The 22898-nt window shown below is 35.0% G+C and overlaps 1 protein-coding gene across 2 annotated transcripts in view; it reads left to right on the top strand.

The window, feature by feature from the left end:
- SLC30A9 (solute carrier family 30 member 9) overlaps positions 1-22898 on the top strand; it is a 45773-nt gene that overhangs the window by 11755 nt on the left and 11120 nt on the right. For both annotated transcript variants that reach the window (XM_075709352.1, XM_075709354.1), the window contains exons 3-15: positions 761-823; positions 3612-3711; positions 5102-5194; positions 5583-5665; positions 7020-7078; positions 7820-7887; positions 12897-12999; positions 16328-16383; positions 18093-18228; positions 18643-18682; positions 19107-19178; positions 19653-19760; positions 21074-21239. In XM_075709352.1, coding sequence (XP_075565467.1) covers positions 761-823; positions 3612-3711; positions 5102-5194; positions 5583-5665; positions 7020-7078; positions 7820-7887; positions 12897-12999; positions 16328-16383; positions 18093-18228; positions 18643-18682; positions 19107-19178; positions 19653-19760; positions 21074-21239 — 1147 coding nt within the window. The remainder of the gene's footprint in view (positions 1-760; positions 824-3611; positions 3712-5101; positions 5195-5582; positions 5666-7019; positions 7079-7819; positions 7888-12896; positions 13000-16327; positions 16384-18092; positions 18229-18642; positions 18683-19106; positions 19179-19652; positions 19761-21073; positions 21240-22898) is intronic.

The raw sequence follows: 22898 nt of genomic DNA, 5'->3' as shown, positions 1-22898 counted from the left end.
AGAATCATAAGGTGTTTGTTCTGAAAGCTATGTTGAGATGTGTGAGATAAGGATGCAATATTTGTTTGTATTTTCACGTAGTACTTCTGATTTCTAAGTAGGAATCTCACTGAAATTACTGGAATTTATTATTTTCCAAATATTAAGATTCACTTAACAGTACTGTAAATTGTATTTTATTGGCTTTTTATTGAGTCATATCCTCACATTTCAAAACCAGCTAAAATACTTTGTTTTCATTCTAGCTCCAGTTTGTGACACAAGAGTTGTGGATTTTAGTTTAAATATTCTGTATTTTAAGGAGCTAGCTTTTTGTAAGTGAAAAGGGTTCAGTCCCTTAAAATTGAGTTACAACTTGAAAGCTCTATGAGACATAAACTACACAGAATTAATTATATTTACTAATCTAAAATTTTGCATAAAACTTGCCCCAAACTATAAGTACACTGTCAAAATATTTTTTTAAAAATTCAGGATACTTTCTGAAGTATGTTGCAAGTCAGTGCTCTTCTGCAAGCTGCTGGGAATTTATTGATCAACGCTGTATTAAATGCCTTATTTTGTTATTTATTTTTGTACTATTTCTGTCCTTTATTTTGAGAGTTTTAAATGTTGGAAATCTAGCGAAAATGTTTTTTACTTGTCAGGGTGGAAAGCAATATTAAGGTAAATTCTTATTTTGTTATGTCAACCAAACTCTTTACTAAAAAGAAAAGTAGGTACTTCCCTATTTATAGTGAGCTTTATTTTTATTTTACAGGACAAGATACGACCAGTACAGGTCAAAAGCAGTCTTTCCTTAAAGAGCCAATCCAAGTAAAAGGTAAATACTTCCTGTATTGGAACTTTACTGCTGTCCACTAGCAGTCAAAAAAGATAATGTGTAAGGAAACTGTGGTTCCTCTTCAATTGTGTAACAAGTTATGTGAACAACATTTTAAAACACAACGTGTATTGTCAGCTTTACTTGGTACCCAGTTGTTTGACTCCAGAAAAATCAAATATAGCAGTATTCCTTCTAATTGTTCATTCTTCCGTGTCTGTTTTTAATTGTTTCATTTAAGCTAGTGAGTTTATCAGGAAAAGACTTAATTTGTTTTCTCATATATCACAGTCTGCCCTCCTTGCATGTTTTTAGGCATGTCCATTCACCATCTCAGACTTAATGTGGCTAAGCTGAATACTTGATCTTCCCCTGTTCCTTGTTCTAAGTCTTCCTCTGTTCCTTCTTATTGCTGAGTTAATCTAATCAGTGGTGCTTCTAAATATATTTTGACCACATGAAGTGCCTAATCTGAGTCCTGTAATGTTCCTATTTGTGCCTGCCTGTAGCAAATACATGCTTTGTCCTTAGTTACATTGTTTGAAAACATAAGTGGATAAAATAAGAGCATAACTTTCTTTCATGACCTGATTTCACTCCATCTTCGCTCTGATAGTTTCTATTATGTTATTGTGAGAATTATGCTATTAAAAACTCCTGTACTTTTGATCACTCCTAGCCTTCTATGTATGGAAAGAACTTTATCAAAATAGAAATTGCCATTTCTCTTTAAACTCCGTCAAAAAAAAAAAAATCTCTGGAGTGAAAGTGACTCAGCAGGCTGCAAACTGTATAAAAATTCCTTCCTGTCTTTCCCTGAATTTAAAGAAACATCAAACCGTAGTACTTGTTAGTAACAAGGCGAGATCAGTGTCTCTGATGTATATTTTCTGTACATTTTTGTCTACATCCTTTATGTCAATTTCTTTGGGTCTGTTGTCACTTAGCGTAGGCATGCAGGGGGAACATACAAGGTAGATAGGAGAAATTAGATAGACTGTGAAACAATTGTAAAAATAGATACATATTTCAGTGAGAAGAGAGTTTTACCTCTTAGATTATAGATGCGCAAGCAAGAATGTTTCTGTTAAAGATGTTGATAGTGTCTAGAAAGTGGAATTCTAGCCTTCAGATGCTGCTGTGACTTAGGAAGTTATTGATCCAAGTATTACTAAGACAACATTTGTAGAGAATCACTAATCTTAAAAATTTGTGCTATTTAAAGTGTTTTATTTACATCCTCTTTTATTGGGCTTTATCCTTCTTTTGGAAATACCAAATTGACACCCACCCCACCCCCCCTTATAACTAATTTTATGCGGTTATTTGAACTAAGGGTAGGATAGTTGAGATATTCTGCAATGTACAATTTTCTTTTACTGAAATTTACCTTTGTTTCTGAAAGATGGATTAGTAAGTGTTTGATAAATCCACAAGTTATACAGGGTTAATGCACTTCGGATATATTTCTGTTTTGAGTAAGAAAAGATGGGAAGCATTCTTCTTGTTTAAAATGTTCATCCTGTCATCATCATCATCTTACTAAATGATGGACTGTTTTTAGAAAATCTCTAATTTTTTTTGTCACCTTTGCTTAGGAGCATTGTGGGATGAATGTGATTATTCAAGTACTTAAAAAATTGTTTAAGTTCAAACTGGATGACAGAAATCAGATTATGATGGTAAATAATGATATCTGAAGTGTTAGTGCATTGTTGAGTGTCAGGGAATATATTTTGCCTTTAAGCTTTCAAAACTCAGAAATAAGACAATGTCTACATTGCGGTGTCAACTCTGGGACAATTTTTCTCAGAGCCTTTAAATGCAGTATCTTTCTCTAAGTATCCTGTGACTTAAGGAGAAGTTCTGGACTAACTATAGAAATCATCAGTCCTGTGATATGCAGGAAGTTCATGTGTGTTTGTAAGTCTTCTTGCCTGCAGAATTTGAGCTTTTTGTTTTCAGTTGTGTTCTTTAATGTTACAGCCTTCAGCAATTGCAACTCTTCTTCCAATAAGCATGATGTTTTTAACGGAAGTGAGTGTATAGTGGCTTACATTTGAAAATAAGATAAAGTTATGTGTGTATAGACAAGCAGGAAATAATGGCATAAATTTAAAATTCCATTTATCCTTTTTCTGAATATGTGTGGTATTCTTTTCCTTGTACATGAAAACCTGATGGGATAAGAGTACATCTTCTAGACATACGAAACATTATAAATGAAGAATGTCTATTTTTAATTGTTATAAATGCCCAATATTAAGTGTGCTAATTTTGAAAGTAATAGTTGAGAAAAATGACACAGACAGTCTGTGTCAGTTCTCTGTGTGGTCTGCAAAGGTCAAAAATCTTATCTGCAGAAGGTGGAATTGGTTAAGTATTGGAAAAAAGAAATGGAGCTTTATGTTGCCATTTCAGTTGCTAGAGCAAGGGTTTCCAAATTGCCATGTTTGAATGCTATCTTAGTAGCCAAATACCATCTCTGCCATCAAAGTTGGAGAGGTAGCTGACAGTGGCAGTTAAGTGTGGGGGATGTTTGAGAGCCCTGAACTACAACTTAGCAAGTAGCATTTCTGGAGGTAAATCATTCTCTTCTTACTTGTTTCCACAATGAAGAACATTCCTTACTCTTCACTGTTAAGTTTTCTATCTCACTGACAAGCAGTGTTTTTCAGATCTTTACTTAGAGGTATCATGACATGACACTAGATTGAATTACCTTTTGGAAGTTTCTGCTGTAGTCTCCATGAGTGACTTAACTTGCTTATCTATTTCTGTTTTTAAGTGAAAGCAGTCCTTAAAAAAAGAGAGTATGGACCAAAATACACGCAGAACAACTTCATCACTGGAGTCAGAGCAATAAATGAGTTTTGTCTTAAATCCAGGTATGACGGGTTTGAGTTGAAATTTGAATTGTGATTATTTGTTTCTTCGTATGTGCTTCAAAAGTAATTGTGACTGTAGAGTGATTTTGCACAGCAACTTTTTCTAATGTTTTTGTGGTGTACGTAATCATAAGTGGCTGAAGTTAGTTCTTGTTTACTTGTGTTGCAGTGGATTAGGAACTTGCACTCAGTTTGCACGTTTCTGTAGTTGCTTCCTAAAGTAATTTATTTGTACTTACGTGACCATAAATCTAGTTGGGGGGAGTCCATGTCTAGAGTAGCTAATTATAGGGGGGAATGGCACATAACTCTTGTTTCAGCATTTTGGGGTCATGATGGTTTGATGTGAACGTCTTTAAAAGATCAGTGGAAACTTCATGTTACGTGAGGTCTGTAATTTGGAATAAAATATAATCTGGTGCATTGTAACCTAACTATTGTTACTTGATTCATATTTACTACCTTTTACTATGTGCCACGCCTGCCAGCAGGTCTTGCTGAGTATCTCTATAGTTGAGGTGTCTGTCGTGTTATGTGTGTGACCCATATTAAATCTAAAGGCTTAGCAGCTTTATTTATAACTTTTTATGCTGTCACTGTTCCTCCCCAGTTTTTACATATAGTGTATGTCACCCAATGTGGTCTTTGCTGAAAATCCAGTGACAAGTTATGCTTAGTCCTCTGCCGTATTTTTATCATAACAGGCTTGTTGTGCAGAGAAATAACCAGCTAAATTTTTGCTGGATTGACCAAAAAGTGGGGGGGGGAGGGGAAGAAAAAAAAAAAAAGACTAGATAATTGGTTGGACTAAAAATGAAATGTTCTCTTGTATTTTTAAAAATAATAATTAAGAAATAATCCCTGATGCTTCTCTATGTAGATGCCCTAGCATGTAGCTCAGCACAGGAAATTTATCTGTTCAACCAACTAGTTTTGTTATCTCCAACCTTTTGCAGCGTGTGTTGGGTGTGTAGGTTTTGAGGTTAAATTTCTTAACTTCTCATGTCGTGTGACTTCTGATTTCCATGTAGAGATGTTAAGCCATGAACCTTCTTATTTGGCACTTGTGCACATGATCAATTACATGCAGATCATTCATTGGATTCTTTATTATTCAGTGTTTTATTACTTTGTCTTGTGTGTATAGTATTTCATCATGTGAGGACATGATTTGGACTTCTCAGTGTGGAAAACATGGTTTTCAATAGCATCCTAGAGATCACTTGCTTCATGTTGCATATCTGTTCTGTTTGGCTCAAGTAAACAACTTCAGGTTTTTTGTAGTGCAAATGAATAATATCAAAATTGTGGAAGATAACCCAGACATAAAAGTAAAATTAGAATAATATGAACTTTTTCTTGCAGTAAACTGTTTGTCTACTTTCCTTAGTGATTTAGACCAGCTGAGGAAAATTAAACGACGAAGCCCCCATGATGATACTGAGACTTTCACTGTGTACCTGAGGTCGGATGTAGAGGCAAAGTAAGAATGTTTTTATGAAGGAAAATGTTTGGATCATTTAAAATGGATTATATAAGAGAGAGAGAGAAAAAATTTTTAAAAGTCAGGTTTACAATGTGAAGGGGCAATAATGTTTTCCATTTTCTATCTGAACACATTTTATCCTCATTATTGTAATAATTGCATGGTGTATATAAAATTGGAGGGTACGTTTCATGTGTCCAAAGATTAAGTGCTTGTCCTCAACCCCTTCTTGCCCAGCTTTTTATTCTGTAAAATAGTCTGCGTGGCTTCTTATCAGAAAGAATGATGTGGTGTTCTGCTTTCACGAAAGGCATTTGTAATGTAGTCAAACTGAAAAGAAGTTGCATAAATAGAACCATTGTTAAGTTACTTTTACGCTGTGCAGGTCTCTTGAAGTTTGGGGTAGTCCAGAGGCTCTTGCTAGAGAAAGAAAACGACGTAAAGAGGCAGAGATCAAGTACAGAGAAAGTGAGTATAGAGTTTTCAAATAACTTCAAATGTAAACAACAAAGTGTGATTGTTAGAAATCCACTAGATGGTGTGTTCCTTCATTGAGAACATACAACTTTGGAATTAGTTTTATAGTGTAGAGTAACACATTACTGTCTGTGCAGATACAGTCTGTTACTATCTTACAATTTATCATCTATGTGATAGAGCAAGAATATACGTTCAGTTGAGATCTGTAGTCCTACTTAGTTTTTTGAGGGGCTTTCAATTTTTAGATTATAATTAACATCTTTGGTTTTGGATTTTTTTATTGGAAATTTTGAAAGGACTTAAAACCAGTCCAAATCTTGATACCATACTGTTACTTACTTATTTTCACTCTGAAATTAATTCAGCTTACCTTTGTGCTTCAGAAGCAGGGGAAATACCCCCAAATCATCTTTTTGTTTAAAATTATTGTTGTCATCCTCGCTGGTATTACCAATAACAGGTACAGTCAAATCAGTAATTTGTAATGGATTTTGATCTGTCCAGTCAGTTAAAATCACAGGAGAGGCAGTATTGCTTCAAGGTACTTATTCCAATTATGCACCTTAAAATTAGAGGTCTTTTCAATTTTTTTTTTTTTTTATGCCACTGGAACACCCTCCTAGTAAAAGGGCTAGAGCTGCAGGCACTTATTAAGATACCTGTAAGTGTTTCTACTGAGAGTACAGTCAGTAGTTTCAAAAATTTTAGTGACCAGCAAAATAATTCTTGGACATAGTCCAAAAATGAGATTAAAAAATATTACTCAGTCATAATAGCATACTGAAACATATACTTGAAGTGGTAACTCCCTTTTTTTACAGACTATCTTTGTACTCCACTGGCTGTTTTAATCTATTTAAATTATTGTGTACAATGTATTTTGTAGAACTTTGTAGGGAAGAATCTAGCACTACAGCTTCGAGATACTGTAGTATACCAATGTTTATTCTGAAGTTACTGAACATCCTTAGTAGATGGAAAGATACTGATGTTAAGAGAATTGCTTTGAAACATCCTTCCCTCTCTCCTTCATGGTTAAGGCGCAGGAGGGGGGCAGTAGAATGCCTTGATTTGGGATGGTGTATTTTGAGTCTTTCCCTCTGTGTATCATCCTTTGTTGGTAGAAATGACAACCATGTATAGGATCATAACAGATTGTATTTGGCATTTTGCATGAGTATGTAACAATATATGTTTCTGATTAACAGTACCAGGAGAGGAGTTTTCCACAAAGACAGACAGACCATGTAGCTCTTACTAGAAGTTGGCTGCTGCAATAGACTTAAATTCTTGAAACTACCGGTTACTAGTACGTATTCATGATAACAATTTTTTATTGCAGATCTATTTAGAAACCAAAGGCTGTTGAGGGAATACAAGGAGTTCTTTGGAAATACTAAGGTAAGAGATGTTTTAAAGTTTTGGGCTAAAAAAAAATGCCATGAAATGTACTATGACACATTTTGAAGGAAGAAGTTGTGAAACAGTTGCCTAAGTTTAACTGAATATTATTGGAAGATTTATTGCGCTGTAATACACCAGATGTGTCTTAGATTGTAATGCAGTGGTAAATATTATGATGCCAGTTTAAATGAGTTACTACTGTAGCAGTGTAATCCACCAGTAAGGTTGGTGGGGTTTTTTTTTGTCAAATTGCAGCTGTATTTGTGATTTCATCTATAGCCTATAAACATGTATAGTAAATACATTGTTAATTTAAAGAAATTAAATAGGTTTCTTAAGGAAAAAAACCTCTAAAACATTAACACTTTGCTCTGTGCCCTACTGGCCCTTCTTTTTTGCTTAAACAGACCTGTTCCCTAGATCCAGGTGCTCTGCTATGGTAGAATGATTTCTTAATCTTTCTGCTGTACAGCTGGCTCCTGTCCTTATGGTTGCAGTGGCCCCTGCTGGAGGCTTTGGTTGTTTATCCTTTTTATAGCCATCCATTTGTAGAAACATGTAAGACCCATCTGCAGTTTGGGTGAGCATTCAGTAGTAAATTAGTAGGCTTCAAAGACTAGCTTTGCTTTTGCAGTACAGGGCAATGCAAAGTTTTTATTTAATAACTTGTATGGTAGGTCATTCATGAGGTCAAGATTTGGTTATTTTATTTTAATAATCTCTTATTTCTTTATGTAGCCACGTTCCAGTGCAGCATCTATGTTTTTCAAGGGACCAGGGAAGGTGGTAATGGTAGCTATTTGCATGTAAGTTTAAACCAATGTTTTGTTTATGCAAGTAAAAAACAATTTATTTTTATTATCCTGGAAATAAGAACAGCCTGTGTGTTCCAGCTAGAGATATCTGTGTCTCTGTAACTGAAATTAATAGATTTGTTCATTCATGGTTGATGGGAGAGAGTTTAGATAAATACATTCATCAATATATAGAGATTGGGGATAGAATATATCTCTGTTCAGAGGAGAGCAAATTTTTTGAAGTTGATCAGACTAAGCAGTTTATTAAAGTAAAAACCAAAATTTTGAAGGACATGGAAAGACAGGCATTTAAAGTTGTCCTTTTTTCTTGCTCCTTCTTGAGAGGAAGCTTTTCATAGGTTTTAAACAATCTTCCATATAACCAACAGAAAAGAATTCACTTTCTGCTGTTATTCAACTCTTTTCCTCTCTAACTGAAAAGAGGATATTTTAGGAGGTTTTTGCCTTTCACGTGTCTTACAAGTTGGAATGAAACAAAACTAAACTAGTGATCCTAATTTAAAGCAAATGAGCACAGAGACTATCTGGCATGAAATACACAGAAGTGTGTTAAGTTTCTCTCAGAAATTGATGGATAAAATTTACTTTAGTATGGATGTTTCTAATGGAGAAAAAAAAGGGGGAGGGTGTTGTATGGTCACTTCGACCTCCTTCACTGTCCTACAGTGATCTAGAGAAAACAGACCTTTTCTTCCTGCTTTATAAATTGGGCATTGCTCTAAACATTGCACTCTCTTCATAAATACATTACGGATGATTAGTTACTTTTATAGATGAATGCCTGGTAGCCAGGCAAGCAGAAGTTTGTAGAACCTGTTGTATTGGTCAGTCATCTTTTTGTGGAGTGTTTTTTAGAAGTTAAAGGATCTCGTGGCCCTCAAATACCTGATGACTTTTTGGAGATTTAAGTCAAGGCTGCCATCAGTGCTCCTTTGTTTGTGGCCCTGGTCGTCTTGACATCAGCATGATTTTTAATAGCTTCTGGTTTTGGGTCAAGAAAGGCCAATCTGTCTTAACTTCTCCAGTTGGAATGATTTGGTAGGCTTTTCACAAACTTCAGGCTTCCTTGGTGTCTCAGTGTTGTGGTTTAACCCCAGCCAGCAACTAAGCACCACGCAGCCTCTTGCTCACTCCCCCTGGCCTGGTGGGATGGGGGAGAGAATCGGAGGAGTAAGAGTGAGAAAACTCCTGGGTGAGATAAGAACAGTTCAATAATTGAAATAAAATAAAGTAAAATAGTAATAATAATAATAACAGCAATATAATAATAATATACAAAGTAAGTGATGCACAATGCAATTGCTCACCACCCGCTGACCGATGCCCAGACAGTTCCCGAGCAGCGATTGCTGCTCCCCGGCCAACCCCCCAGTTTCTATACTGAGCATGACGCCATATGGTATGGAATAGCCCTTTGGTCAGTTTGGATCAAGTATCCTGGCTGTGCCCCCTCCCAGTTTCTTGTGCACCTGGCAGAGCATGGGAAGCTGAAAAGTCCTTGACTAGCATAAGCAGTACTTAGCCACAACTGAATCATCAGTGTGCTATCAACATTCTTCTCCTACTAAATCCAAAACACAGCACTACACCAGCTATTAAGAAGAAAATTAACTCTATCCCAGCCGAAACCAGGACACTCAGTGAGGATGGAATGTGGTTCAATCAAAACCAGTGTTCTTTTGTATGGATCCATGTGTGAGGGTATAGACCAGCTGCACTGGCACACTCTGTGTTGTTAATAGAATTCTGTGTGTGAGGAAAAACTTTGAAGTTCTGTTAGAGAAGTACAGGAAGGTAATATGTTTTATCAAAAAGGGAACGATCTATTATTAGCAAAACATTCTTCAGAGTCTGGCATTGTTGAAGTGATTTCATTGTCACGCTAACGCTTTACCTTTTAAACGCACAGTATGTAATATTTTTAAAAAAATACTAGTGGTGAAAGATGTTAGTAATGTTACTGCTTCTTTGGAAATTGATGTGATGAAATGTGTTTAGTTCTCAAATCTAGAGCCTAAGTAGATTTTTTTCCATAGATTCATAATGGATCTGAATATTTTCAGTTTGATTTTTTTTTTTTTTAATTTTGACATTTATTTTTTTACTGTCCTTTCTTCAAAAGCCTAAATATTTTATGTAGGTAGACAGGGATGGTTGTGTAAATCAGACCACGTCCTTCTAGACCATTACCTTATGCTGTAAGGTAAAGTATAAAAAGTAGGCAATCGCCTGATGGTACAATTCCCTGTATATATTTCTCAATTCCCCATAATTTCTGTTCCCCATATACATCTTGGGTTTTTGAGGTGGTTATCTTTGAAAGAAATTTGGCATGATAACTATGTAAAAGCAAGTATTAATGTCCTTTTAATTTTTTCAAGTTTACAGTTCAGTCAGCATAGAGTTATTTGAATTTGCTGTAATTGTAATTTAAATTACAATTAAAATTGTTAGGAAAACAATTAAGTTAGGAACCTTGATCTGAATCATTGATTTGGATCTACTTTTGCATTTGTGTATTTTTGGGTTTGTGGGTTTTTTTTTTTTTTTTCCCCCCCAAAGAAAGGCTGATTCTGTTTGTATATCAGTACATTTTAAAGTTACCTATTACATTTAGACTTTACACTAAAATTGACAAGACTTCTGACAGCAAGGAAGATGTATATCTGTTTCAACACTTCCACCCCATTTTGTTGGTGAATGTCTGCCTCATATGTGAACTTTAGAATACAGTTATAAACAGTTGTGTTGAATGAAACTGCTTATTTTCTAGGTGCAGAAGAGGCTTATTAGAAAATGCTGTATAGTAGTAGGTTTAATAAGCAAGAGAATTGGACCTATTGAATCATGGGGTGGGGTTTTTTGGTTATTTCTTGGCATGATGTCCAAAACATTACAGTAAGTCTTTTTCAGACTTTACCTAGCTTTGATTTAAGTTCTGTTAAGATTTCCTACTCTTTCAGGTCCATGCAGATAGAAATGGGGTAGCTAAATCAGTCAGTTCAGTTCATTTCAGTACAATAGAGAAAATACTTTTTGAATTGGTGGTCACTGATGTAAAAGATAACTTTGTTTCAAACTGATTCAGAGTATTTTAGCTGCCTTCTCAGAATCTGCTGGGTTTGGATTATTTTTCCTTTGCTGTTTAAAATCTTTTTAGTATTTCTTCAACAGAATTTAGGCTTTCATAGGGCTTATTATTTTCAAATGCAGTGGTGAATTTGTCTTTTAAAGCCATACATATTTTACTTGCAGTAAAAACCTGACTGTTTCCCTGCCCCACCCCACCCCACCCCCCAAACTGTCTTTTATCTATTGTCTTCTATTGACGTGAACATCTAGTCAGACAGGAAACACCAAATAGCCTTGATGGCTTTGTAGACTCACTAGGTTTTTTTGTAATTATTTCCCATGTAGCACTCTCCATCTTTCTATCCTATGTCTCCAACTTACTGGACATTATTAACAGATTGATTTTGCTGGGCCTGATGTTTGAAAACCTTAGTGTGGTTTCTTTTTAGATTTCTAGGATGTCATATCCCCTCACAAATTTGGAATTTGTAGGGGTGAAATAAAATACAGTTCAGTGCCTGTTGTGTGATCTGAACAAGTCGGGGCCCCACAACTGAATTGTACCTTCAGATAGGCTGTCAACTCCATTAATACAACATTGAGGAGAACAATGCAAAAGTCAAGAGATTGTGCTCATGAATCCCACTGTAATTTATTTCATTTTCTTTCTATGCTAAAGATGCACTATGCTGTGAGTTGGAAGAACTTGTAATTAGCACAGGGAGTTTAAATTATGGTTTACTGTTACAACAGCCTTCCTTTCTTCTTGGGTTATCCACTAACTTACGCATTTTTTCTACTTCCCATGTATAAATTATGGTGATGCTTCACCATCTCATGAGGTAATGAGACTAAATTAAAAATCGTAAAGCATGTTCAGGTCCTTGGATGGAAGGGAGGTATAGAAAACAGTGCTACCTCTTGCTTGAAGAAGTGGATGTACTCTCTCACAAATTATTTAAGGATGACCTTGGAAATGAATGTTGTTTAATCAACTGTATGATTTGGTGTATGGCAAGGGACTGGGCTTGTGCTTCCTCTAACTTAAATATAATTTCTTGACATGCATTTGTTCAAAAATGCAACTACAAGATATTGTTAATGCTTATTTATAACACTTAATTTCATTTGAATACTTCTAAAAATTGCCAATAAGCTAAACTCAAATATATTAAAAAAGAGGAGAATGTTATAATCCTCTAGTCTGATTTTCTTTGTCATATGATTGTAACAGTTAACCTACTGATTCTGATAATGAATGTTTGAAGTGAGAATGAGGACTTGGATTTTAGTGCTAATAGTTACCTTTCTGTGTACAACATAACACAGTGCTTACTCCAGTGAGCTCGTAAGCTAAAACAGACTTGACAAGTCGCACTGGGCATCTTAATGGAAAATATCCATAGATAATTTTTACAGCGTAAGGTAATGACAGCCTTGTCTTCCTGTCTGTTGTCTTATGTTTGTATCCTACTGGGAATTGTGCCAGCTGAGATTGGGGCGGGGAACCTTGCACACCAGCATTAGGAGGGGATGTATAGGAGGCAAAGGATTGAAGAAAGAGAAAAGGAAATCATTAAGACTTGTATTCTCCCGCTAGTAGGCAATTAGTTGTTCTGAGTAGTGAATGGGATGGTAGTTTTCAGGATGTGTAACTTACTCAGGACTGCTTAGAAGTTAACAATTTTTGAAAAATAAATTGTCTATCTTTACATACCAAGTATGTAAAGGCTTTTTAATAGTAACCATGCAGAAAATGTGTATACCTTATCTGCCTGTACAGGTCTCTAATGATTAGACTGATATTTGGTTTCGCCACTTGCTGGCAGGTAATGCATGATTATACAGCACTTGTGGTTTTGCTGAAAATAGGAAAGACCAAATATTCTGTTGTTCTTTAGCTTATTTCTTCTTTTTGTTTTCAGAAATGGGTTGAATTTTTTCTTTAAGCTACTTGCTTGGGTTTACACGGGTTCTGCAAGTATGTTCTCAGAAGCCATACATTCTTTAGCAGACACATGTAACCAGGTGAGTATTTTTTCCATTCTGCTTAAGTTAGCACCTGTAATAATTTTTTCAGGAATAAAGGCAGATACTTATAGTAGTTGTATTACACTTGAAAGCAATAATTCAGTCTACTAGTGTTCCTTAGTTTGCCTATACTGTCTAGATAGTAAACACCAGAGAAATGAAAACAGTGTTCTATTTAGGAGGACTAGAGTGAATGGCAAAATACTTTTTCTTTACAAAGTTTGCTCATAGATAACATCAGCATTTTAGAGAAGCTTAGAAACTCCAAGTTTATTAGCCACAACTCTTACTAAAAAAGACACTCAGATTCTGCTGTGGTGTGTATTTACAGTGCTTTTCCTGTTCAATACCTGTGATCATTTTGTACTGTTTTGTGTGGTTTACATGCTTCCTAGAATTAATAGTAATGTATTCTAGGAGGAAAAAAGCTAGTACTTAATCTAATGACCGTTTAAATAATTTTGAGGCAAAACAGTCGTAAAGGTTTTTTTTTAAATAAACAGTTTAATCTGGGAGAGGGTGTTTTTGTGTTTTACTTAATTATTAAATAATTTCTGGTTTCAGTCATTCAGATTACAAAGCCTGCCCAGAGTGTGACATGCTCTCTGTGCATGCAGCAGGAGGAAGATGTACTCTTTTCTGTGCCTGTGTAGTAGGCGTGTATTTTTTTAGAGACAAAAGCAAATCTCACTTACAAAGTAATGTTATTGTTTTAACAAACTGTAGGCAGATGAAAGCATATTTTGTCAGAAATTCACATTACTAGAAATATTGTTAAGCCCAGAGCTCTTTCTGCTGTTCCCTAATTGGAGTGCAAAGCTGTTGTTACTCAGTTGCAAATTTACTTGTCAAAACTAGTGGTTTCAACTAGCGGTTTCTACAGGTTTATCTAGCTGCTCTTTTATTTTTTTTTATATTGATGCCAGTTATTTGATGGAGGATTTATAAGCTAACAGTAAAACAACTGACCTTAGTCTAGAAGCCTTAAATGCAGAAGGAATCTAGAAAGGGTCACCTGTAATTATAAATAAAATCTATTTGAATGGTGTTTGGACTAGTATTTCTGCTAATATAATACTATTTGTAAGACATCTAGATTATTTCAAACTGCCTGCCCCAATTACTTCTGTTCTTCTTTTCTAAACTATTGGTTTTTCGTATAGTTGATTGTTCCATACTTTGGTTGCAATTTATTTTCCCTATAACTGTCAAGATGAAAGTGCACCAAAGAAGGGTAAACGGGTTATAATATTACTCAGATATGGAAACATTAGGAAATAAGTCTCAGGGCAGGCTTAGTTTTGTTTGTCACAATGCATATGCATAATGTGACCATCCTTATCTTTACGAAGTGGTGTCAGAACAAAATCTCAGTAATTTGGGTTACATGCTCATTTGTCTGCCTCGCTCCCTGCCCCTCCCAGACAAGAATGATGTATCAGTCATCTTAAAGTATTGAGAGCCTGTCAAGATGATTACAAAATTAAAATTGCATGGTTTTTAATTTGTGTTAATGTAAGAATGAGACAAGTCAGAATGTAGATTCTTAAGTTTTTTTTAGAAATTAGTTGAAAGAGAGGAGTTGTAGTAAGCAGAACTATACTCATCTACTTCATGGATCATAAGTGGGACTTGAAACTAAGATGATGTACAAAGTATACCTCTTTCTTATTTTGGTTAAATGTTAACTTGAAATACTTTTCCTGTCAGTTGTTGTAACAGAATGACAGACTTTGTTGCTTAGTTGTCTCTTGGTAGAATAATGATGAGAATTTGAGCATCTCGGTTTCTTTTTCTATTCCTAGACTGCCTTAGCAGCCTCTCACAGCACAAGTAGCCACGTACCTGGCACACTTACTTTGATAGGTGGTGTGGCAGACTCAGAGCTGGGCACGTAATATTAGTGTGCAGGGACAAAATTAATGTTGTGTTTTCCACTATTTTCTTTAGTATGCTTGAGGCATATGTTGCAAAACCTTGAAATTTCCCCTTCTCCCGGTGTAGAAAGAACCTTTCTTGTTGCAATTTTTGATATAGCAAGACTTTGGAAACAATAAGTACTTAAAGATGAGTCGCTGAAATCTTCCTGCAGCTCAAGCAAGAGGAGTCTTTGGCTAGCTTGTGACTCACATAAAATGCAACAGTCTTGTGCTCCTCGAAATTTGAGGAATGCACAGAATCTTAGAGCAGACTTAATATCTTAAAAAGCATTTTAACATAATTTTGATTACCTCTTTGCTTCAGTTGTACCTAGTATGCTTCTCTGTCCAGAAAGACTGAGTTGAGGATTCACATTTTGTTTGCCATTTTTCTATAAATGGTTTTACACAGCCTTTCAGCTGTTCCAGCTGTAAAGTGAAGACAGGGGTGCTACTAACTCAACTGATAACACATAAAGAAATTAATGGGGAGGGAGCGTTTAAGTGTGTGATTTTTCATTTGGCCAAGTATGTCAATTTATAGGTGAACCAAGTTTAATAGTGGTACTATCTGCCACTTATGTGTGGAACAGCTATTCTGGTTTTTAAATGTGAAAGTTAAATGTTCCGCTGGAAATGGGGGGTTTTGCTCAAATATTCAAGTATGTGGTTTGGGGAAAAATAGTGGAGAAACCTTGCTGCCTCAAAACAGCTTGCTGCTGTGGAGACTAAAGTGTCTAAATTTTAATACTTTTTATTAAGTTTCGATAATTCATAGTCCTAAAACAAAGCATGTGCTTTGCAAAATTGAAGTCTAGATTTATAACTTACTGCATGAATGGTTTAATACGTGCCTAATTAAATATATCCCAAATAGGCCATTTAGATAGCAAGAGGTTTTTATTTCTTCTTTCAAAATAATTTTTTTCTTTAGTTTGGAGAATATGGACTTCACTACTGAAAGAAGCTGCAGTGTAAAATTATTGCTTTAAATGTAGTGTGCCATCACCCATAGTCTCGGTATAATTTCTCTTCAAGAGGGATTAAAATAGCTTTGTGCCCTGAACAACTTCATTCCTTCACATTGAAGCAGAGCAACAACGCTTGTGATTACATTTAATGCTCACTTTTGGTTGCAATTCTGAAAGTATAATTAACAGTAATTATATATATACACACTATATAATTACCTATATTTTATATATATAGGTATAATTAACAATTTTTGGGTGGTGGTAGATTTACATGACAGATTTTGAGGATTATATTCCAGTTTTAATAAAATATCAGTAACAAAGCATATGTGCAGGTTGCATCTGCCTTTATCTTTCAAGTTCAGTTGATATAGAATGTTTCTAATTTTTTTTTTTTTTTTAACAAAAGTTTTTTCCTTTTGTCCTAAATAGGCATTGCTAGCTTTGGGCATCAGTCAGTCTGCAAGGACACCTGACCCTAGTCATCCGTAAGCTTTTTGAGTAAATAATGATTTTAGTAATTATGTATGGGAGTAAGATCAGTTCTTGTTTGTATGTTAGCTTGTTCTTTTTAATCTGCTGTTTCGTATCATTTCTGAAATGCATTGTTTCTGATTTTACAATAGATAAAATAAGAAAAGGGTTTTCTTACAAACTGCAGGAGTTGTAGCTTCAGTGGCTTGATGCATGTTATATTTCATGATTTTTTTTGTGGTATGCTTTTTGATGTGTATTATTTTAATTGACATTATTTCTTTAAGTTATTTTGGGCTCCTCTGCCTCTTCCAATGGATAGATTTACTTTGTTTTTAAACACTGTTCACGTGAATGCCAAGATTTTTTAAAAAATGCTGTCCCCTTCCTATTTTCAACAAAGGGCTTTTCTGCAAGGCAGCTACTTGTATTATAAGGAGATGTGTTTGACTAAACTACTCTTTGTTTTTATCTGAGTAGTAGGGATGTTGTTGATAAATTCTTACAATTTCATGAAAGTTAGAAGCTATACTCTCCATGATATTTTCTTGGTATTAACCTGCTTTACACTTCACATGTTTGGGCAAGTCATTCATACTGTAAGCACTAGTTCAAAATATGTCTAATTTACAGAATTAGTTAAGCTTTTCTTCATTAAGAGCATCAGGTAATTTGAAAAATATTTTAATCTTAAATTTGTCTAAATATTTGTTGTATCTTCTTCCCCTCTCTCACTTTTTTCCCCTTCTTCCTCCATATAGTATTTTGTACTATTCTTTTTTAAATGTTGGTAAAGAAACGTACTGTTTGTAGTAGCGGTTTAATACCAAAAAAAAGGAATAAGGGTACACTTTTAATACTGCTTAGCTCTTCCCACTGCTCTTAAAACCTGCAAGTGTTGAATGTCTGCATTTAGCTGAACTGCTTAAGGGGAATAACATTTGTGACATCTCTAAATTAGCATTACAGAATATGCAGACTGGTTGCCTATAAGGCTAGAGTTTTCATTTAGAAGTAGCATTTCAATAAAATGTAGAAGTGACATGAATGGTTTTTTGGTGGTTTTTTTTTTTTTTTTTTTACAGTAGTAAAATCCTCAGTCTCTACACAAGAGCTAATACAGCTGTGTAAATAGCTTGTTTAAAAATGAATTGGGAAAATATATATGCTTCACAGAATCATAGAATCGTTTAGGTTGGAAAAGACCTTTAAGATCATCCAGTCCAACCATTAACCTAACACTACCAAGTCCACCACTAAACCAATTAAGGGTCGAGTAGCAATCTCGTGCTTCCTGGCTTGGTGGCCAGATTATTTTAATGAAAGTAAAAACTAGGAATCATTAAGGTTGGAAAAGATCTCTAAGATCATCAGTCCAACCATCAACCCAACACCACCATGTCCAGTAAACCATGTCCCAAAGTGCCACGTTTACCTGTTTTTTGAACACTTCCAGGGATGGTGACTCCACCACCTCTCTGGGCAGCCTGTTCCAATGTTGAGTACCCTTTCCGTGAAGAAATTTTGCTTGATGTTCTTGTGTGTACTAGATATCCTTTTCCAGGTGGCTTTTTTTTTTTTTCCTTGCATTAGGTTGAACAGCTTGGCTTAAATAGGTGCCCAGTCATATGATGATAATTTAAGACATGTAAAAATTAATGGAAAAAACTTGTAGAGGTATAGAATTTTATTTTCCTAAATCACTTTCTTTGTTTTTATCTAGGTATGGTTTCACAAATATGCGCTATATTGCCTCCCTGATTAGTGGGGTGGGCATTTTCATGATGGGTGCAGGACTTTCTTGGTATCATGGGATCATAGGCTTACTCCACCCTCATCCTATAGAATCTCTTCTCTGGGTAAGCTAATCTTTTTTGATATTGTATCTAATACTGGTGACTTAATAGAAAGTAGTGGCACAGTCTGAAATTCACTTTCTGAGTCGGTTTGAATCTCTACACAATTAACTCAAACCATCCTTAATGAGAATGTGTTTTAAGAAAAAAATCATGTTAAACTATAGCTGATCTTACAGCAAAATGAACTGTTCTTTAAATGCTGCATCTTCCCTTCATACCTCTCAAGAGGTCCTCCTATCCTGTTTTGCAATATATTGCATAATTCAAATATTGTTGCTTGCCTTCTGTTTAGGGACAGCTACACGGCACAGTGGGTAACGAGGTTCTGGAATGCCGTGTTTGGATAGTCTGTGCTGAAGAGATCTGTACAAATATGCATATAACATAATAATTGAGACTTTTTTTTCCATACAGGCATACTGCATTTTAGCAGGGTCATTGGTATCTGAAGGAGGTATGTAGTTTCGAGAAATATTTCTATTTAAGTATTCGTAATCTCTGAGAGTACAATGTGAGCAATTACAGTAATAATTGATCCTTGCTTACACAGTGAAGTTTTGAGCTCTGTTGCAAATACTTGCGAGGTAAACAAAAAAATGGGAAAACTTTCGTATCTGCATATATAACAAGAAGTTGAAGAACACATAATTTGGAAAGTATATGTAAAATGCCTTTTTGGTATTAAACTATCAGTGAATATAATTGTTCTGATTTGTATGGGAGACATGCATAAGGTAACTTTATGCTTTGTCATTCAATAATGAGAGCTTTCTTGATAATCTGTGGCTATGATATAAAGAAAAGTTCCCTCTTTTCAAAATTGAAACAAGTCTTTTTGCCTCTAACCATTTTCAGCAATTACTTTGGTGTTGTTTCAGCTACCCTTCTTGTTGCTATAAATGAAATTCGCAGGAGTGCTCGAGCCAAGGGTCTGTCATTTTATCAATATGGTATGTGTCGTTATAGCAGTAAGGTATGTGGTTATTTAAAACAGAATCTATTTACCAGTATTTGCATAATGATAGAAACAATTTTGTCTGTTTTGTCTTTTCCCTTTCCCCTTGATTTATTGATCTGTTTTCTGTTCTAGTAACAAATACATTTTACAAATTAGGTGAAAACTTGTTAATTTAAGTAATGCTACTTAGATACTTTTACTGAACTTCTTGCAGTTTTTCAGGATAAATGCCCCTTTAAATTTTTCAAACATTTTGGAGAAGCTTCCATAATTGGTACAGGGCTTGTTCTGTGTATTTATGAATGCTTTCAGAAGTGCGTGCATATGCAAAACTCGGTTTACACCTATATACTTGCTGAAGTTTTTCTCTTAAGTTGCTGGTGTTAGTATAGTTTGTTTGGTACTGCGCATAATGTAGTAAAGCTAAGCTTTCCGAAGCAATGTAATTTTTTTGTTGTATACGCAGTCGTGCAGAGTCGTGATCCTAGTACGAATGTGGTGTTACTGGAGGATGCTGCAGCAGTTCTGAGTGTGGCCGTAGCTGCTACCTGTATGGGTCTGACTTCTTTAACAGGTAAAATCCTGCCTCAAAATGAGGCAAGCAGGATGTGAATTTCCTCCTGTGCGTGATGCTAACACAGACCATTTAGTTTATATTGGTTGATTTAAATATATCTCTATTCTTTTTCTGATACTTGTACTGTGTCAGCTTCTGGAGGTTTATACCATTCTCTGATCTGATTTCTAGCAATTTGAGTTGAAAATATTAAAAAAAAAAAAAAAAAAAAGGTGTGGTTTTTTTCCTATGTCTATTATTGGTGGGGTTAAGCTTGAAAGACTACATGCAGATGGGTCTAACTTCCTTTTGAGCTATTTTGTCATACAAACCAAGGTATTTTTTACTAAAGGTATATTTATTGTTGTCAGTTACGTAAATCACTTTGTCCCATGGTGGGATTACATAATTTGAGCTTCCTTACTCAGTGGTGTGCAGCTCCATGTGCATGTGGGGAGTATTTAAGGAAGCAGTTCTTTCCTTCCTTTTGATGTGTAGTGGTATTAGTGTTATCTTCAGAGATTACAATAGCTGCTCCTGAACAGTGTGGCAAACCTAACTCATGCAGGTAGGATGATGTATATGGCAAATGATTCAAAGTCTGTCTTTGCTGCACAGTTAAGTTTTCTAAAGAGGGAAGTTTGTTTATTTGTCCCTTTTGAAGTATTGGCTTTGGCTTTTCAGTTGTTTAAAAAAATAAATATGGTAATTTTGTTTCTTTGTGGCTTCTAATGAGTTGATTGCAAGTTTCATTTTTTATATAGAAGTCAGGTTTTTTATTCCATCTGTAGTTTCCTTCATAAACTTAAAAATACATTACTGTTTCTACAAATCTGAATATGAATGAATATGAGTTTAAAACTTATGTAGTAAGTACTGTATTCCAGAAGTGGTTAATACTTGCAAATTTTTTTAGTTACTGGTAAAAGAACACAGGCGTTTGTGCTACTACCTGTGTCTAGGTGTATATAATTTTATATTAATAAAGGTAAATCTATACACACAAACCCAAATAGCTGGCAAGAGTTTACTCATTTATTTAGTCCTGCAGGAGACTAGAGTGGCTGAGGGACAGAAGGGACTTGAGACTTTATCTCAAGATAACTTGTTTTCTTCTAGCTTCATCTTGTTCCTTCCTAGGAAAGAATTTCCAGTGCATTAAAAAAAAAAACCAAAACAAAACCCAAACCAAAAAAAATCCCACCGAAAAGCAAAAACCAAAAAAACCCCAGAAAACCTCCAAAACTATGTACTCTTTTCAGTGTGAAATCTGAATTACCTGCTATGTTTTAGAAATGCTCAGTGAAACTAATTTGACGTGTCTTGTTTAGGAAATCCTTATTATGACAGTGTGGGGTCTCTAGGTGTTGGAACTTTGTTAGGAACTGTGTCAGCATTTCTAATCTACACTAACACTGAAGCCCTGCTGGGACGATCCATTCAACCTGAACAACTGCAGCGACTCACCGAGTTACTGGAAAGTGATCCTGTAGTAAGGTAAGAATCTTTACAGCTCAATCTATACTAAGAACAACAAAAAGCAGAAAAATAACATCTGGAAAAACAGTTCAAGCACTTCAAATGAGAGAAGTCTAGTGAGATTAATTATTTTTAGGGTGAGTTTTTCTGTATTGAGATTTTAGAATCTTAATTATTACTAACTTCTATTTCTGTGCTAAAAATTGCAAGAAGTGAATACTCGTCCCTCTCAGATGTTCCACAGCTGAAATAAAATTGCAATTATGTTCTAACAGTTATATTGATTACAGAAGTTGACAATGACAATGAGAAAGCCATCACAAACTTAAAACTACTCTCAAATGCATGAAATGCAAGCACTTAAATGATACTGTAATGTTGCTTTTATAGTTTATTAGCACTTAAACATTTAAATTCTGTTACTGTTAATATTCAGTGTCTGGAATTCTGTAGCAGTTGGCAGTGAAGTGGTGCAGTAGTATTATGATGTAATAGATCCTGCATGTTAGATGCTTACAGAATGAACTCAATGCTAGTTTCTATTTCTTTGGAAATCTGCAATTTGTAGTGAAATAAACGTATAGATTCTGAAATCTTGTTTAAATGCTTTTTAAGGAGTTATTTTAGCTTACTTTAACCCTATTAACCTTGATTTAGAAGCAAAACCCTTTTTGTTTTCTTCTTAATCTTTGTTCAGTAATACATTTCTGTGTAAATCAGCTGGTATATTTTAGTGCTTTTTTTATTCGTAGTCATTACTGAGCTCTGGAAGGAAAAAAAACCAAGCCCATTAGTTAACACCAGAATATTTGAAAGAAGCTAAGTGCTGCATCATTTCAGTTGCAAGCAACAGGTCTTAACAACATGCCTTTCATTCCAGAAGCTAAACAAGATTTCTGTTTTGGAATAGAACTGTGTTAGAATTTACACATGTCAGTAACTAAACTCTGTTGGGTGGCCCTGAATGGTGGAGCGTGTGTCAACAGTGCTGTGTTAGAGTAAGTGAGTTCACATGGTTATTTGTACGTGACTTTCTTTTTTCCAAAGTGCACAAGTGGCTTTTGCTTGTCTCAGGCTGGAATCATAAAATTTCTCCTATCACAAGCACCATTTTATATTATATTGCATTTTGTAGATGGCTATAACTTCTCAACAGAGCAGACTTAGTTCATCTGCTTCTTGCTGTAGACTTTTTTAAAAACAAGAAGTAGCTTAACTTTAAAAAAGCACAAAGAATAAAAGAAGTGAAGACTTGGTAAGAAACTACATGTTTCTCTTAAGGTTAGAGCTGAAACACATTTAGGTACTTCTCATAATGCTGTTTGCAGGACCTTCTGCGTGCACTTTGTCTTGACTCATCTCTTAGATCCGTTACATTATCTGCTTTGATTTCTTTCAGCACACGCTTTGTCTTTGACCAAGTTGTTTTTGTAACAAGCCTAATATCTTGAGCTTGGTTAACTTACATCTTCTGATAAGACACCCGGTCTTGATCTCAGAATTCTTTGAGATGTAAATGAACCTTTGCTTATAAGTAGGCATAATTTGGGGAAAAAGCTACTCTAATTTTTTTTCTTACTGCAACCTTTGGTTAGTTAGGTGTTTTGGTTTGTTTGTTTTCAACTTTTTCGTGTGAAATGAGGGTCTTTTTAGCACCAAGTATTTCTTCAAAAGGCT

This window comes from Pelecanus crispus, chromosome 4 (assembly GCF_030463565.1).
Source record: "Pelecanus crispus isolate bPelCri1 chromosome 4, bPelCri1.pri, whole genome shotgun sequence".
NCBI lineage: Eukaryota > Metazoa > Chordata > Aves > Pelecaniformes > Pelecanidae > Pelecanus > Pelecanus crispus.
The sequence above is the reverse complement of the archived record's forward strand: the minus strand, read 5'-3'. Positions and strand labels throughout refer to the sequence as shown.